This window comes from Oxyura jamaicensis, chromosome 1 (assembly GCF_011077185.1).
Source record: "Oxyura jamaicensis isolate SHBP4307 breed ruddy duck chromosome 1, BPBGC_Ojam_1.0, whole genome shotgun sequence".
In the NCBI taxonomy this organism is placed as follows: Eukaryota; Metazoa; Chordata; class Aves; order Anseriformes; family Anatidae; genus Oxyura; species Oxyura jamaicensis.
The window spans coordinates 137992099-138010123 of NC_048893.1; the positions used below are offsets into that span (position 1 = coordinate 137992099).

The following is an 18025-nucleotide window of genomic DNA, read 5'->3' on the forward strand; positions in this document are numbered from 1 at the left end:
TTTCCCCTCCTCCTTCTCCTCCTCCTCCTCCTCCTCCTCCTCCTCCGCCCCGGCTATCTTTGTCTGCCTCGCAGCAAACCCCTCTCCAGCCCCGCCGCGGCGCTGGGCGTCAGCCCCACATGCGACAGCGGGGCCGGGGCTGCCACCGCCTGCCGGCGTGACCGGGCCGTGCCGAGCCGAGCCGAGCCGTGCCGGGCCGTGCCGAGCCGTGCCGGGCCGTGCCGTGCCATGCCCGGGCGCTGGGAGCACCGCGAGGCTGCCACCAGAGGCTGCCGGCCCCGGCGCCGCTCCTCCTGCCGCCGCCGCCGCGACATGGTGTGAGCCCCGGGGACCCAGCGGGACCCGCAGCCGGGCACCCAGCGACCGAGGAGCCCCACCGGGAGGCACCCCCTTCCCCCCCCCCCCTTCGCTCCTTCCCTCCCTTCCTCCCTCCTTCCCTTCCCCGCCTGCCTTCACCTCCCTCTCCCCCTCCTCCTCCTCCCACCATCCATCTATCTATCCATCATCCCCCCGCCAACCCCTCCCAATGCTGAAGAGTTTCAACCCGGCGGGGCTGGGGTGAAGAAGAAGGGAAGGGCAGGAGATAAAAAAGAAACAAACAAAAAAAAAAAAAAAGGGAAAAAAAAAAAAGGAGGAGAGGAGCCCCGCGCCATTCACGGCTTTTTATTTTTTATTTTTATTTTTTTCGGGAAGGAAAGAAGGGAGGGGGGGCGTCGCTGTTATTTAACGCCGAAAGGAAAAAAATAAAAGAAAAGAAGGAAGAGACGGGAAAATGGCGAACGATTCTCCTGCGAAAAGTCTGGTGGATATCGACCTTTCCTCCCTGCGGGTGAGCTCCGGGGCTGGGGGGCGGGCAGCGGCCGGGGGGGTCCCCCCGGGGCCGGCGGGGCCGGGGTGGGCGCTGCGGGGAGCGGGGCCGGGGTCGGGCTGCGTGGTGGGGCCGGGTCGGCGTGTGGGGAGCCCCCCGGGGGGGTGGTGGAAGGGTTTGTGGGGGGGTGAGCTCGGCCCTGGGCTGCTTTCCTTTGTTTGCATGCGTTGGCATGTGCGGGGAAAAGCAGGGCGCAACAGCTGCACGCCGCCAGCAGCACGCCTCGCTGGGGCTGTGGCAGCAGCCATCGGCCGGCCGAAACGTAACCCCGCTTCTGTTTTGCCTTCTCTCTGTCCGTCCCCCCCCGCCCCCCTTTTCCAGGACCCCGCTGGGATTTTCGAGCTGGTGGAAGTGGTTGGCAATGGCACGTACGGGCAAGTCTACAAGGTTTGTGGCGGAATTTTGCTCCTCGCTTGCCGGGGCCGGGCTCCCAGGCGCTGCCCGGGGTCTCTGACAGAAGCCTTGGCCTTGGCGTTGCTGCTGCCCGTGACGAGTTGGTCGGCCCCTCGGCGCCTGCTTCTCAAAAAGGGGCTTGAACGCCTCGCCGGGCACGCCCCTGGAATGATGGAGCAGCCCTGGTTGCCCCCAGAGAAAAGGCCGAGCCAAGGGGCCGCTGTCAGAGCGTGGCCAAGCCCTAGAAATAGCTCCTTGGGCTTATCCGAAATCGCTCGGGGAGCCCTCATGGGAAGTCGCTGCTGCTGCTGCGGCTCGAAACAAAGGCACCGGCCTTCCCCGAGGCTGTCACCCGGCTCCCTCGCTGGGAAACCCTCGGAGCGCCGAGGCTGCAGGGTCCGGGGCGAGCGGTGCTGCGTCGGGGCCCGCTGCTGGGTCCGGCGGGGGGCACGCAGGGTGGCGATCAGATAAGCAGGGAAGATTGTTTTGTGAAAATGAGAATCCCCAGAATAACCTGTTCGGCAAGTGGATGACTTTAAAAAATAGAAACGGGAGAGTGCCCATGTGGGTGTGAAACTAGGCTGCTGCCTTCTTTTTTTTTTTTTTTCTTTTTCCTTTCCCCTTTCCAGTGTTCAGTCAGTGGAACAAACAAATCTCGAGATTGCATGACTTTGCAGCGAGTGGCAGCTACCAGGATGACTAATTATTCACACAGCCTTAATACTTACAGACGGAAGGATCTTGCCTTAAACTGTAGAAAAGCAAGGAGAATTTGCGGTGGGAAGGCGAGATAACTGAAAGTAGCTCGATATCCCTAGCTGCTTGTTTTTTTTTTTGTGCTGATAAACAAGGCGGTGTAATTTTTAAGGCTTCCCTGACGGTGAGATGCTGCAGGGGCCACTAGCCGAAGCACTTTGGTGGGTCTTCTGCGAATGAAACACATGCCAGTTTGTTTTGAGGGCGTGAACCTCAGCCTTCGGGATGCAGCAGCCCAGCTCCGCAGCATGCATCTGGGCTGGGAGGGCAATGGCCAGGCTGCCCCGCTTGGCAAAGGGCTGCAAAACCCTGCACAGCTCCGAAAGTGGGTTGGGAGCTGCACTTTGACACCGCCCGCACTCGGCCATTTAATCTTTATTTTTTTTTTTTTCCTGCAATCCTTCTGCTCCAGAGCTTGCGTCACCTGAACCCTTCATAGGAAAAATCGCAGGGTGTGAATGTGTGACTTTATCCTCTCCTGTTAATTATTGCAATTTGGCGCATTGTTTCACGGCTTAACTTGCTAATGCTTTGGCTTAAGTAGCAAAGTCCTGGTTGCTTTAACTGTCTTGAGCCTGGAAATTGTGAATTTCGTTTCCTTAATGTGTGGGGCAGCTCTCACGGTGATGTTGCTGGAGGAGCAAACCTCAGCACACGTGCTTGTCGATTTGGAAAGGGCCAGGAGGTTTTGGGGGCAGCGGTGGGCAGCTTCTGTCTGGCCTGTGCCACCAGGCTTCCCTGCCTTCCTCCCGGTTTCGAAAGTGGCAGCACTGTTTCCTCTCGCTTTGTGACTGAAGGCGGGGGTGAAGGAAATGGCTGAGTGCTGCTCTGCTGTGGAAGCTGGCAGACCTTCCTGGGGGGGCAGGTGCAAAAGTCAGGATGCGCGCGGCCGCTTGGTGCGCGTCTGTGTTTGCTGTGGATGTGTTTGTACGTGAGGTGTGGACACCTAGCCGGGCTGGACATAACTTTCTTCTCGTGATTCAAACTCGGTTTTATTCTTAAAAAAAAAAATGCAGCTCTGAAATGAAAATGCCAGTAGGCCCTGCAGTAGCGTTTGACTATTCTCAGCCACCGTGCTGCTAGGAAAAATAACTCCAGAGCCACCAAAAGCTGCATGTGTGCACTCTGGGGGCTTCTGGAGGAGCTGAGGGAAAAAGAGAAAGCAACGCTTAACCTGCGTGTGCTCGCTGCCTTCCTCCCTCTCCCTCAAGCCCCTTTCCCTGGCAGCTCCCAGCCCCTCTCCGAGCCCTCCCGGCGCGATGGGCTGCCACCGGCGGGCATCGGCATCGGTGTCGGCATCGCCGGCATCGCCGCTGATGTCACCCGGGCGCTGGCAGCAGGATTGGCTGGCTACCTGCCACCGCGGGGAGAGGGCATGACGTTATCTCTGTGCTTATCTCTTTGTCTCGCCGCTCGGCACCCCGGGGGTGGCCCTGGCAGTGCCCCGGCCCCGCCAGGGGTCTCCTTCCCGGCGGCGGGCAGTGGGCTGCCTGCCCCGAGGTGCTGGGAAGCAGCACGTGGGGGTGGTTTTGCCTTTCTTTGCCCTGGTTGTGCTCGCTGCAGGTGGCTCAGACGTGTCTAGCTGCGTGTTTCTGTGTAGTTGGTAGCCGTTTATTAACTATGTGTATGTCTAGCTGTATGTATACACCTGCACGCCCACAGCAGATAGGAGGGCAGTCCTCGGCTGCTGCCTGGCACCTGGATGCAAGCAGAGCTGCTCCCTGACACAGCTGGCTTCTGCCCCGTGGCCTGTGCGGTGCTGAAAAATACTTAGTTTTGGGCTGCTCTGCTTCAAGTCCACAGAGCTGACATAATTTTCATCTTCATAACCCTGCTCATGTGTAAAGGAGCCTGGTGCTCCGTGAAGAACTTGTTATACAGAGGTGAATCAGGGCAAAAATGAGCTCCACGTGCCCGCAGGACAGGAGCAGCCCTTACGCAGCGCGGGGCAAGGGGGATGCTCAGTGTGTCCGCGGGCAAAGCAGCTCTCCTCAGCCGATCATTTCAAGACCTCGGCACCGAAAGCCCAGCCTGGAAGTGGTTTGCCCTTTTGGAGCCGGCGCAACACCCAGGACTGACAGCACAAAAGGAAGAGGCAAGCTTTCCCAAGCAGCATTTGCTTTAAGTTAGCCAGCAAGCGGTTAAACGTCGTGGGCTGCAGCGAGCGGAGTTAGCTTGGAGCTGCTGCAGCAGGGACCGGCCACAGACCCCTGATACCTCTGTGGTTTCAAGCAGAGCCTGTTGTAAATGCCAGGCTCCAACATTTGCAGGAGCGTGGGGAATTCTCCCCTCCTGGCTGGTCTGAGCATGGCTGGGTGCTCGGGGGCTGCTGTGCTCTGGCTGCTGGGTGCAGCTCCCCTTATGTGCACACTGCTGAGCTGGTGAGGCTCAGAACAGTGGTGCCGTGCAGCTGGGCTCTTCGTGCCTGTTGCTGCCTTGTGGAACAAAGGCAGTGAGTGCCTGCAGCGTCCTTTCGCCCTGAAGTCAGTCCCGCTTCATCAGGGCACTTCAGCGTGACTGCAACTTGCAGCTTGCCAAACAACGGGCTCTCTCACGAGCCCCTTTTTTCCATCTTTTGCAAAGAGTGAAGGAGCATTTTTAGCATTGCTGTGGTTAAATTGTATTTTTTTTCTCATGCAGCAGTAAGCTTCGTTCCCACAAAATGAAAACAGGTCTGAATTTTGCCTTGAGATAAGGTTCAAGCTGGGTGTTTGCTTCACTTTTTCCGCGTGCAGAAACGACCTGTGAATTAAAGGCATCGACTGATATTTTGCAGACCTTAAAACCTGTACCATCTGATCGTTCCCAGAGGTGCAGAGCTTATTAATTTTGCTGTTGAGACCGAGCCGTGTTTGCTCGCTCAGTCACTTTCTCTCTCTATTTTTCTTAGCGCGTGCGTGTGTGTTTTTAAGGCGGCCGATGCTTTCGGGTAGCTGTTCCGGGTGCGCTGGTAGGGCTCCCAGATAGACTCCGTGATTCAGAAGTGACTTGGGGGGGAATGATGCCTACCAGAAAGCTCAGAATTAGGGACGATGCTCCCAGCTGCCCCTAACGCAGGCCGGGGTGGCTCCCTAGGAGCCTTGTAATAGTTAATTCGCACTGAAGGCTCCTTTTGTTGATTTATGTAGCAGCCTTCCAAAAGTGCATGTAAATGATGCATATTGTCTAGCTGCTGGCTCATAAAAGGAAATGATGTAAGATGTGATCGTTTAAATGCTGATTTGAAAATAAATTAAAACTCGGATAAATGTTTTCCCACGCTGAGGGTGCTCTGTTTTTGCCTTGCTGGGCTTTCTGTCCTGCAAGGTGGCTGTGTTGGGGGGCAGGAGGAGAGGCCAGTGCTTGGTATTCTGCACAAAGGCAGCAGGTATTTTTTTTTTGCTCCCCTCTCCCTTGCTTTCTCTGGCTACTAAACGGCCATCATTGTGGCTTGAAATGATTTTGTTAAACACGAATACAATTCCAGTCTTACCGCTGTAAAGGCAAGCTGTGCTGAGGATCACTGAGGTCACTGGCTTTCAGGAGCTGGTCCAGGCCAGCTCACCGAACTACCAGCTGCTTCCCTTTCTCCTCTTCTTTCTCGTGGATTCTCTCCCAAAGTGGGAATTTACTCTTGGAGAAACCGGGAAGGACCAGAGGGTGGTTGGAATGAGAATGGAGAGTGGCATTTCTCTGGGTCCTGTGGTTAGCTGCGGCCCTTAACCCTCCCCCCCCCCCAACCTTACCCCAAATTTGCTGAACTTTTGATCGGTTCTCTATCACTCAAATCCTTCTTAATTAAATATACATAAGCTAGGCAGGTGGCCAGTGGGGATTACTGATATTTATTTTTATTAAAAAGAAAAAGAGAAAAGAAAGCAACCTGCCAATTGTGGGTAACCACGTGTCCCTCTCGTTCATCCTCCCCCGGTCCATCTGTCTGTTTGTCAAAATGTCTTTTTCTTGCACCTTGTGCTAAATCCAGTGGCAGGCTCTTGGGGCAGAGACCCTCTATTAATGTCGTTAGAAGGGGCCCTGGCACTTCGGACCTGGATGTGTGCAGCACTTTGAGGTGATCAGACTCAGTCCAGAGTCTAATGCTGACTCCTAGGAATTTATTATTATTATTTTCTCCTGTAGGAAGATTTTTCAGCTGACCTGGAGAAAATCACAACTGAAATTGTATTTTTTTTTTTGCCTCTGAGATAACCCCCTTCTGTCCTAGGGGCTGTTGTAGAGGAGTGTCCCCAAAGGGGATCCCATATTAGAAGAGGTGTTAATTTCCCTGCTTTCACTGTGTACGTTTTTGGGTATAAAATCTTTGGACCAGAAGGCTAGCTGACTTTTCTCATGTGGTCTAGTGTGTGTCTGTGTATACACACATCGTGTTCCAGTCGTTTTCCTTTCAAATGGTGCTTTCTGTTGCAAGCCTGGTTTTAGCCTGGTAGTGCGTGTACGTACGCTCTCGGGATATGTTTTCCTTGGAGGAAAGTGGCATTTTTGTTTTTCCCGTTTCACATTTCTGACTACGCTCTGGCTCCTCCAGAAGTGTTTCTCCTTGCCTTTGGCTGACGTTGGTATTTAAGCTCAATAGCATCGACTTGCACAATGTGAGCCTGACTGTAGTCAGAAGTTACAGTAAGATCCTTATCTACAGCGTTATTTTAGGTCCCCGTCCAACTCCCACTGGACTTGGTGGAAAGAATTCAACTCACTTGAACGAGACGTGGACTTGGGAGGGGATCTCAAAGCTTTGCACAGGGGTTTTCTTATCAAATACCTTTGGTTTGTAGCATTATGGGTCCCTGATTGTTTCTCAGATCGGCACAGGCTCAAAAAAAAAGATGCTGTTGGTTCTAAAAGTAATCAGCTGCAGGAAGGGGGAGGGAAAGAAATCAACTGTGCAAACTGCTTGGGAATCTTGAGGTAACTTTGAATGTAGGAGATGTGGAGATTTTAACATTGCATCTCAATGTTACTGTCAAAGTGTATTTCCTACCTTGGATGCAGCGTGAAACACTCGCACAGAGGCACGAAGTACGGCACTGATCACCGTGCAGAGCACTGTTAGTGCGCTGTCGTGAATCTCATGATGCCTCTTCCAAAACCCTTGGTCCTGGTCTCTGTCCTTCCCCGCACAAGGCTTGGCGTATCTCCGGCCGGGTAGCAGGGTGGCTCCTCAGCAGCCAGAACCTCTGCAGTTATCTGTTTTCAGCGTGAGAGCAAGGACAGAGCAGCTTTCTGGACAAGGAGTGATTACAGACTGGAGACACGATAGCCCTGCAGACCGAGCGGTCCCTTTGCCCTCCCGGGCTTTGCTGTCCCGCGGCCAAGTGAGAGATGCAGTTCTGAATGTGATAAGAGCTGCGATTTGACCTCAATGGCGTTGGATTTAATTTGCTGCTGATTGGGAAGGCTGGGAAAAGCACCACTGAAGAAGCCTGAAGCCCCGGTGACCAAGGAACGGAGATGCCCACGCTTCCAGAGGACCTTGCATCGGGATCAGATGGACGTACAGATGGAGCGGGCTTCTCTCTGTTTTCTGACGGGCGTTGACTTCTCCTGAGGGTTTTCCCATGTCCTCCTCCTGCTTGATCTTGCGTCACGCTGACAAGTAGAAGACCAAACGCATGGGAAAATCTGGAGCTGGGAGGAGACGGTGACACAGCTCAGAGAAAAGCAGCCCGGTTGAAGGTGAATTTACAGCGGGAATTGGATGGTGATGAAGGAGATGCTGGCTTAAACGTTGAGGATTAGTAGACAATTCATAGTTGTGGGAAACAAATGCAGCATGGAGGAACGTGCTTAATATAAGAAAAAGACAGCTTTGTTGTCAGTAGAAAGACATTGTAAGTGTACGTACATTTATGTATTATGAAAGAGATCAGTCTTACCCATGGCGATCGAGGAGTCTTCTGCTTTTGCTAGCCAGCCAAGCTTTGGACTTCTGCACGCCAGGAGAAGGTTTATTTACACACGTTTTTGTGCTGACGAGACCTGCCTCACCCCACCTAGCTGCGCTGTGTCCGTGTGCCAGAAGAAGAGATGTCTTTTGGGGGAGATGGTTCAACGCTCCTGGCGAAATGGTTCTTTCCCATGCACGCTGCACCTCCCTGGGTTGCTCTGCCACCGTAGCTGCTGTCATTGCAGGCATTCAAACAGGACACTGCAAGTGCCAACAAGCCCTGGGCAGCCTGTCTTGTAATAAAACCAGCTAATGTGGTAAAGCTCCGAACGTGGATGCAGTCCTACAGGTATTGTAGCGCTTATCTGGTGTGCCTCAGTCACCTCCCTTTGGAGCTGCCCCATCGCCTGCTGATAAGAGCAGCTCTCCGCGTGGGGACCACGGTGACTCAGGGGTTCGTGCCGGTGCCTGGCGGAGCTGCACGGGCTGGAGACGCACGCATCCTGGAGGCAGGTAGTGCTGCTGCTGCTCGAGGGGGTCCATGCTGGGCTGGGATCAGCAGCGCGACTGCTGGGCTGATGGTGGTGAGCCCCGGCCGCTCGTCGCCTTCCTCCTCTGCCCCCACGTGTCTCGAGTGCCCCCGTAACCCCAGGGGGCTGCTGGCAAGGTCCTGTTACCGCGTTACCTTTACCGTATCACTTAAGTAGGTAAAACAATGGCAGCAGCTTGACGTTCTTGCAACAAATCTGATGATTGTTAATAATTCGGGTACTGCCACCACAGTAGTCCTGCTCCTGCTGGTTTACCTCAAAAGCTGACGCAGTTTCTTTGGGATTTTTGCATTTGGAGCTGTTAAAGATTACTTGAAATCTTAAAAACACAACAGACAATTTTAGTTAAGCTTTGGTCGTTTCAATAGCTTCTTCCTAGGATTTTGTGAGAGTAGCTGTGGGGGATGACAGTGGATAAAAGTTCACTGTTCCAATTTAGACAATAAGCTCAAAACAAAATAAACCTTCTTCAAACCTGCCCCCTGCATTTGGAGCCATCTAATGGTTTGGGGTTATTTTGTTTTCAAAACCAGGAAAGAAAAGCTCAAGGTCCTTTGACCTTAACGTGTTACAGTACAGTGTTCTACGCCGTGCTTGTTTTTGTGTATCTTAAAAAGTCCGGGGCCCCACAAACACGATAGTAACTCATTATTATTATTATTATTTTTCTGTGCTTCCCAAGGCAAACTCTTTTGAATACCTAAAAGGAAGCACAGCTGCGCCCATCTCGCGAGGCTGTTGTCGAGAGGAAATACTTGCAGCTGAGTTATAGACCCTTACAGGTAGGGGTACAAAAGGAAAATCAAAAAGCTGAGGGAGCCTTCGCTGTAGTGCCACTAGCCTATGCCGCTGCCATAATCCAACCAGTTCTCGGGGGAATTGGCGCAGTGGTGTCTCAATGTAATGACGAGGTATTTCCTGAGTGGAAGCTCTAATTGAATTTCTTTTGTGCTTCCCCACGAGCAGATAGCGCCATGTGTCTCCAGTCATTTTACTGATAGGCAAAAAACACATTCAGTAGCGAGAGCTGCAGATGCACGTGTCCCGTTGTTCATTTACAGCTTGTTTCTGTGCTCTGGGCTTGGATTGTGTTGTAAAAGGTGCTTACGTTGGTGGGCTGCCTACTGGCTCTTCAATGAGCGTCTTGTCTGAACCTGAGCAGCATGCTCTAGGACTCGTAGTGGAGAGAAATAGGTCAGGTGGATGGTCTCTGGAGATCACCGACGTTGGGATGAGGTAAATTGCTATTTACATGACTCTGCCTGTGCCTGTTCATTGTAATGGGAACCTAGGGTGAGCGTCTCATGTAGAACTTGTAGATGGCTGAGGCTGGACCGATTGACCCTGCTCTATGCCATGCACGTGGTGGCTCCTGCTGTCTGCCTTCTTTGTGGGCTGTGTACAGTAGGAGTGAAGATGCCTTTGTAAGTGGATGCAGGAAAGTGAATGAACTGTAACCCCTCTTTCCCATCACTGGAAGGGAAGTGTCCCTTTTCCCAAAGGACTCGTACATAAGTGACCTATTTTTACATGCATTTACCGAGATGTGGATGTGCTTTTCCTCAGTATCTCCACGCTCTTATATGAAGACTAGGAACTCGAATATAGGCAGGTTCAGAAGAAGAGTCAATGAAAAAAAGCGGGCAATGCTTCGTGTTTTTCTCTGTGCCCTCAACTGTAAGCACCAGGATCTTTTCCATTTGGATAAATTACATTGTGTCAGAGAATGCATTTATTCCAAGTTACTGTTTTACAGGACAGAATTACAGAAATACTTGAACTCTTTTGATGATGTTGATAAGGGTTGTAATTAAGTGCCTGACATCCAAGCAGTGTTTTTCAAAGGTGTGCTACTTCTCTAAGGTATCCTTTCCCATCAAACCTGTTTTTTTTTTCGAACCCCGTTGTTGTATTGCTTCTCTGTATCTGTAAGCTTGCCTAGCAGAATTCAATCTGGTTGTGAATCTTATTTTTAAATCCCAATCTGTTGTAAATCCGAGTATCTTTTCTCTAATTATCACTTTCTTTTGGAGGCAATATTCTTCATGTTCCTTCAGCAGCTGCAGCAGACAGTCCCAGACTGTTTGAAATTTCATATTCCGTACCATTTGTTAAATCAAACCGTCAATGGTATGGAAATCTCCGTTACAAACACAGCTCTCCTGTGCTTCTTCCCTGATTCTCAAATCATCCGCTGTGCCATGCTTCTGAATGAGGGTGTGGGAGAGAAGCACCATGGGGAACTGATGCTGTTTACTCCCGGGAAATATGTGGCCGAGGTAGGATCCAAATCTCTGGATGTGAAGTTCCTCGCTTTAATCAGAAACGATCCTTTCTTTGCCATAATGATAGCTGAGGTCAGCTTTGATGCTAGCCCTGGCCAAAGAGAGGGAGGACTCTGGGTGTTGGCATCCTGGTCTCTTAATACCCCCCCAAGGATGGGGCTACATGTTCTTGGGCATTGAGCAGCAGGACTTCATGCTGAGAGCCTCGTGGTCCCCCTGTGTGTTTTACCCACGTTTTGCAGTAGGATTGCTATGTGCCATCCTACAGACGATGGGTTTATAGGTTTAAAAGACTTTTTGCAGGAAGCCCTGAGCTGAATTGCTTCCATTTAACTGTGTTGATGTCTGGAAAGGAGGTGGGGCAGGTATTAGGATATTTTACCATGACTAAACATCAGCGTTAATACCTTTAAAATTGGCATATTGATGTTTATGAGCAGATACCGCATTACAGTGATAGCTTCAGGGGCCTTCTGCTGTTTATGAGAGCTCTTGGTTGATTTAGAAAGCAAATAAATACAATTTGAAAGCCACCCTAACACAATCACGCATGCTAAACTGAAAATGCAAGGTGATGCTACACCCTAAGCCTATCCCGCACTCATTATTTTAGCAGATTAAGCGCTTAGCTCCCTCCTTTCTTCCATGTGAAACAAAATAAAACTCTCTGATCTTACCTTGGGGGTCCTGGAGAAGTCTTTGTATGGTGTCCCGTGTCTTCTAAGGGTTAAATTTTCTGGAGCGATGACAAGTGGATATCGAGGACATGTTTGAAGTCATGTGAAAGAAATGTGAGTTTCTAAATAACTTGAGTGTTAAAAGAGGTGGATGGGAAAAGCCTTCCTGAGCCTTTGTGGAAGTCTTATATGGCAAGGAATGAAAATCTTTAATATTGACCTAATTTTATTTGTATTTAAGATCAAAGAGCTCGTGTGAATGAGTTGCTTGTTTTATATGTCACTGGCTTTATGTTTTTATGAATGGCTGGAGGCAGTAAATCAGTCCTGAGTAATGCAACCTTTCCTTAGGTTTCCTCTGAGGTAATGGAAGAGTGCTCTGGTTTCCTCCTCAGGAATAAAAATATATTAGTTATTGACCAGACCTCTTTCTGGTTAAGTTGCTGAGTTTGAGATGCTTCCTCACGCACTGGGTGTGGCGGTAGCACTTTCTATGTGGTTTTGGGAAAGGAAAAGAGAAGTGGGCAAGGGAACCAGCTGCAGATCTAAGGCCTTGCTGCCTTCAAGGTAGCATCCAGGATGTGACTTTGCAGTGTCTTCTTCTTTTGCTGCTCTGTTATCTCCTAGCTTTTGATAACCTGAGTGCACAGTCAGTGTGTATTCATGCTGTAAGGAAATAGATTTTGTGTACGTATGGTGTTGTTGCACTGGGCTGTGTGGGAAAGGGGAAGCTTAAGAGAGGAGTTTTACTTTGTGCTCCCCAGTGGTAGGATTTCCTATTGCAGAAAGGCGAAGGGAAGGTTAGGTAGATACCTCAAACACCTTGGGAGGTATCTGGTTACTTCCCAGGTTACAGAGAGAAGCTTGCATGGCACAGAGCTGTGCTGAAAGCACCCTGTCTCTGTAACTCAGGAGAAGATGGGAAAAGGAAATGTGAACTGTGTGTCTCTAAAGACAGCATCATCTCAGTTCAAAGCTCCTTGGGAGTTTAGAAATGAAGCGAGTAGCCTTGGGTATTGAAATGTCACAATACTGTTAATATCAGCTCACTCTGCTGGGTGGATACACGTAAGAGAGGAGGAGCTGAAACTCTTACTGTGGGTGCTGTTGGCTGGTCTGAAATGGCGCGTGGTGTTTGTCAGGCAGCAGTCTGCTTTGCAGAGCCCGTGTCGGTGCCTGAAGAGCCTTCCTCACCTCCTCTGCTTGTGGCCGGTGTGCCTCGTGAGAGTGGGGGGTACCCAGTAATCAGGGAGTCTCATAAAGCCACTTGCACTGCTGAACTTTGTCAGGAACTGGCTTTTTATCAAGGCTAGCTGAGAAGTTGAGAGTGCGTTTTCCTTCCAAGAACTCTTGGTTTAAAGCTCCATTAATTGTATGTCAGTTACCATATGTGTTATGATAATAACGAAGAGTGGAAAGGACTAGATTTATTTTGGTAAACATTTCACCTAGTAAAAATTTAATAGCTCGTCCACCTTCGAAGGCTGTTCCTTTTTTTTTTTTTTTTTCCTGTGCAGATTGTGCTCTGGGTATCCGGCAGTAGTTCTCAGCATTTCCCAGACAGCCCAGCTCATAACCTGACCTTGCCACGCTGCTCTTGCAGGAGAGGGATGGGGCTGTGGAGGAATGCTCGGTCCCGGGTTTCTTTGCAAAGCACAGACTGGGTTTGCCTCTGCTGTGCCGGAGTCTGTGGGTTTCCTTTAATAGTGCCTACGGACAGCTTTGAAAGATGATAAAAACAGCATGCTGAAATGACTAGGGACTTGGGTCTGAATCACAGCCATCAGCAAAACCACCTAGTTTCGGGAACCTTTCTGTACGATGTCAGAAAAAGTCTTGTGAGGGCCTGAGCCAGACTTCTCTTCCACAAATACTCGACTTCAAGATTTGGATGTTTTGAGGGAAGCATTTTGAATGTTTTTGCTGTCGTAGACCTGCAGGAATAATATTCTTAACCGATTATGCAGACTGCCTCTAAATTCATAATTTAATGGGCGTAAATGTCATTTGGGAGAAAAACAAGTGTGATGGAATAAGGGTATAGTAGAGGTAATCCTTCTTATTGCAGTGTTTAGGTGTGTAAAAAGTATTCTTTCTAGAAATACCACTTTTCAGTAGTGCCTCATGTCTTAAACATTTAATCTTGCCTCCTAGGATGAATTTTCTTTTCTCTGTTTGTCTCTTTTCAAGAGGTTTGTCTCTCTTCGTGTGGCTTGTTTTGTTCTTCTCACCCTTCCCTCATACTCATCTGATGTGGGTGAGTTCCTCCTGCAGTGCTCCCTTCCTCTAAACTCTACACTCATCCTTTGCATTTCATTTCTTCCTCTAGGCTTGTCTGTGGCTTTCTTCTCTTTTTTTTTTTTTTGGTAGAAAAGTAACTAGCAAATAGAAGGGGTATAGTTACAACCGTGTGACCTCTGGTACTGGCTGCAGTTGTGCCAATATGAGGTTTGTTTGTATTTTCATTAATGTGTTTCTCCACGTACATTCTGTACCTCCTTTAGATCTTTTTTTTTCTTGTGGTTTCTTTTTACCCTGGCTTTCTGAAGAAATGAGGCTCAGTCGCTTTTAGCCTGTCCTCAACAATTTTTCAACCTCTGGGCTGACTTGAGCTGGTGACTTGGTATGAGGCGAAGGCCTAAAATCCTTACAAGTTACACAAAAAATAGGTGACTAGCTAGAAAGGAGTGAGAGAGCCTGGCTGCTCTTCTCTTTCTTGTGCTTTCTCAGGGGGAAAAGCCCATTAAAACCCTTCTTTACTGGAGATTGGGAAAACCTGTGCCAGGCTTCAGGCCCACCCCGCTCTCAGCACTGTCAGCCTGTGAGGAGGGGCAGTGGGGTCACAGTTTTTGCCCGTCAGCTGAGCCAAAAAGTGAAGGAGCTCAGCCTTCTGCTCCACATGGGTCAGGTGGCAGTGGCTGTCACCGAATTTGGGCTGGGGGTGTCACTGCGGCCTTTGTCCTTGCTGCTGGAGGACACAGGCCTTGGGCTCAGGCCTTGGGCTCCACCGGTGAGGGGCGGCAGGCCGGGGATGGCGATGCTCTCGCCCAGGTCTTGAGGCTGAAGGTTTGTAGGTGCTAAATGAAGGGCATCGAAAGTCTTTGTCTAGACAAGTCAGGCTGCTCCTGGCACATGCTAAGTCCGTGCAGTTAAAGCCTCGAGCCCTGGGTGTGTGCTAACCTTGGGCCTTAAATCCAGGGCTCGACGAGCCCCCTGAGCTGGTGGGGGACGAGCTGGGGATTTCTTTGCATTAGTCCCTGCTGCCATCTCAGCTGGTGCCTGCCTGCAAAACTCTTAAGGAGCAGCTGTAAAACGTGGATGTTCTTTCTCTTGTCAGCTCCTGTTTGAATAGGGGCTTTTTCATGACACATGCTTGTTTACTCATGTTTCTCTTTTAAGGAAAGCAGTTAAACCAGGCAATAACCACCAGCAATTCAGTGCTCCGTTAAGCATGTAATAAACCAAACCCCAGATCCCTCGGTCTCGAGCTGTCCTTTGTTTCGCGATTTTGGGGGAGGAGGGGAGGAAAGGCGGCACAGCAGCAGGACAAAAGGCTTGCCTGCGATGCTGTGCGGCTCGCCTGCTACGGGCACCGCCGTCCTTCCCTGCCGAAAAACAAGCTCACCATCAAAACCTCACCTTTGCTCTGCACCCACGATGCAAACCATCGATGGATTGCGAAAAGGAATCGCAGCTCGTCGGGGCTGGTGCCAGACGAAGCGCCGGTGGGCGGTCGCGGCGTGGTACGGAGATCTCCACTGATCCTCCCGAGCACAGCACGCACCTTACATCGGCTGCAAGGCTTGCTGTCATCTTCTGAATGTTTTTAATCCAGGCAGTCCTGCAGGCTCAATTCGGCACCATTTGCATCCATTGCTGAAGTACAAGCTTCTGCTGAATCACCGAGTAGACTTTTGGGGATATTTATTTATTTATTTATTTAAACAAAGCTATCTGATAGTAGTGCTAGTGCAGAGTGGGAACAAAGGATTTTTTTAAACCAGTTTGTGGATGGGTGTTTAGGGCAGGTGTCTTACAGAGTTATGGGAAACTCTAGATGTGAAAACAAACTCCAAACACAGGACCTAGTTCAGCTCTGAACTGCCCCTTTCAGCCTCCACACCTACCTCTGCAAATCAGTCTGCTCGTTTACAGAGAGAAAGGCTTCATGCTACTTCTGCGTGCTTCTGCAAAAAGCATTTCTAGAGGGGAGCTTTCTTACGCATATGCAGAAGAAATTTTAGCAAAACATTTCACTTTCTTGTGTCTTCAGACTTATGAAAATGAACTCAGTCATGACTTTTCAAAGTGTGGGTTGAAGCAAAAGCTCTGAAGGCATTTCACTGCTGATTCTGATGCAGCTGTTTGTTTAAGGCATCTCTTTCTAAGCTGGAGGTGGCTGTTAATTTTATTCAGGAGAGGAAAACGTTTGCATTGCTGAGCTGGATCCTCTGTAGCTCAGCTGATTCTTGTTCTCAGGCTGGGTGTGGCAGGCGAAAAAGACATTCTGTTAGGAGGATAAAACCAGGGAGGACTGCTTTATATTTTAATGCAACTAATTTTGAATAACCTTATCTAAACTGTACTAAAGTGCAACACATGCACGTTACCGGTACCCCCTGCCCTGCTTCGACTGCTCTGTTTTAAACCATTTTGGTGCTTCTGGCTTTCCAAAATTTGATGCAACTTCTGAATGCTCAGCTCCTTTAGGTATAAGGAAGTGCCTGGTGGCTCTATAAGCCCTGAATTGCAGTGTGTAAGAATGTAACTGGTACACAAATAGTAGAAAGGGAGTAGGTTGCCCCTATGGGGCTGATGCCAGCTTGGTGGTGGGCAGCTTCCCTGTAGACTGTCATTGCGAGCTAGCCTGTGCCATCGTCCCCGTGAGACAGTGTGGGGATCATGTCCTGGAGAAACGGTCCATTTAATTCATTGGGATGATGATAATGCTTGCTGAAGGAGCTTTAGATGTGGAGTGATTGCCCCCAGAGCCTGCAGATTTGCTACTGTTGTCGTTGTTGGTTATGCTTGGCCCCACAAATGTGGGCAGGGCATCCCGAGGTGAGCGGCTGGCAGAGCTGCAGGCGATGCTGGGCTTCAGTACTCACAGGGCACCGGCCTGCTGGGTTTGCCAGGTGAAGTGAAATTAGTTATCCAGGTTTTCCTTGCATTGTGGATGGATTTAGGCACGTAGAAGGGTGTGAATGAGCTTGTGCCACATTGCAAGCAGTGGGGGATGAAGAACAATAAGCTGATGTCCATCCCCTCTCCAACACTATGTGTGCTAATTGCTATTGTATCTTTATTCAGTCCTTCCAGTGCTGGATAATATTGCAGAGGTCCCCCCTGATAGTGACCAGCAACAAATTATGAAGATCACAACTCTTACTCCATCGTCTGCAATTTTGAGTGTATTCATGTAGCCTTTTTTTTCAGGAAAAACACAATTGCATGTATTGCTCAAGCTGTTTTTTAAGATTACCTCCTTCCCCCCAGCCCTTGCTCTGCAAGGAGGTGACAGTTGTGGGCGGATTGAGCCAAGTCTGTTTTTTAGGTATTAGGAGGTACTTAGAAGAGTTTCTGTGGAGAGCACCATCTGGACACACAGATTCATTTGTTGAGGAGCTGTGCTGATCCCAGAGGAAAATCGTTTGGGTGTGGTGTGTGTCTGTACCCTGGTATAGGCTGAAAAGGCATTCATGGAAGATATAAGCTGTTAGGTGGCTGCTGTGGGACTTTGTGTTCCTTTTAGAATTAACTGGGTGAAAAATTGCAGGAAGTTCAGGCAAGCGGGTCTGGTGCTGACCTCTTTAAGGCACTAACTAGACAAAGGGTTCTAATCGTTGCTAATCATTCTAATCATTTTGCTCCTATATAACAAATTCAGCAGTAATATAGCTGCGTAGGTACTTGGGGTTCACTCCCCCCACTGATCTGGATCCTGCTTATGCACGAATTGCTGCAAACGGGTTACGTTCTTGGGAAGAGTTTACATTTGAAATGAAAAAGCACATTTCCAGCTCGACCCCTGTGTTTGGATTGCCAGAGCAAACTCAAAAGGGAGACGCTTTTGCCCTTGGACGGGGATCCTGTTTGTCCTGCTCTGCTGAATTTAACCTGCTGTGTTTGATGCTGTCGGTGAGGGGACTGATTGCGGATCAGAGCGGGGGGACAGGGCGTTGGGGGGCATTGCACTGCTGGAGGTTCACATGGAGGCACCAGAAGGATTAAAGGGCGCGCTCTGAAAAGAGGCGCTTCGTGTCACTGATAAGTGGTGCAGAGCAGGCTGGGGGAGAGAAGGTTAATGCCCCTCTTACCCAGGGTCTGTTTAAAGAAGCCAGTCATTTAGCTAAAACATACATCTACAGTTCATTTCTGTTTAAACTGAAATTACCGAGCAAAGAAATGCATCCTGGGAGCAGATTAAGCCATATGCTAGGAAAGAAGCACATCTCTCTCAAGCTCGGGTGACAGTGGCATGCTTAAGGGTTTTCTGCATTAAATGTTTGATAAATCTGTAGTAGACTCGAATTCCGCTCACTTTTAATTACTTTTCATTTTTAAGCCTTGAGGATCCCGACGTTTTTCTTCATCTTGCTTTTTTTCTGCCC

At 49.8% G+C, this 18025-nt stretch overlaps 1 protein-coding gene across 13 annotated transcripts in view; it reads left to right on the forward strand.

The window, feature by feature from the left end:
• The first annotated feature begins 390 nt into the window (after window positions 1–390).
• The window catches only part of MAP4K4 (mitogen-activated protein kinase kinase kinase kinase 4), a 152911-nt gene continuing 135276 nt past the window's right edge, over window positions 391–18025 (forward strand). For 4 of the 13 annotated variants that reach the window (XM_035316112.1, XM_035316134.1, XM_035316125.1 and 1 more), the window contains exons 1-2: window positions 392–829; window positions 1190–1255. In XM_035316112.1, the coding sequence (XP_035172003.1) occupies window positions 773–829; window positions 1190–1255 (123 nt within the window). In that variant the 5' untranslated portion in view covers window positions 392–772. Of the gene's footprint in view, window positions 830–1189; window positions 1256–18025 lie in introns of all 13 variants that reach the window. The other 9 variants (XM_035316152.1, XM_035316196.1, XM_035316215.1 and 6 more) reach the window with 5 other exon arrangements.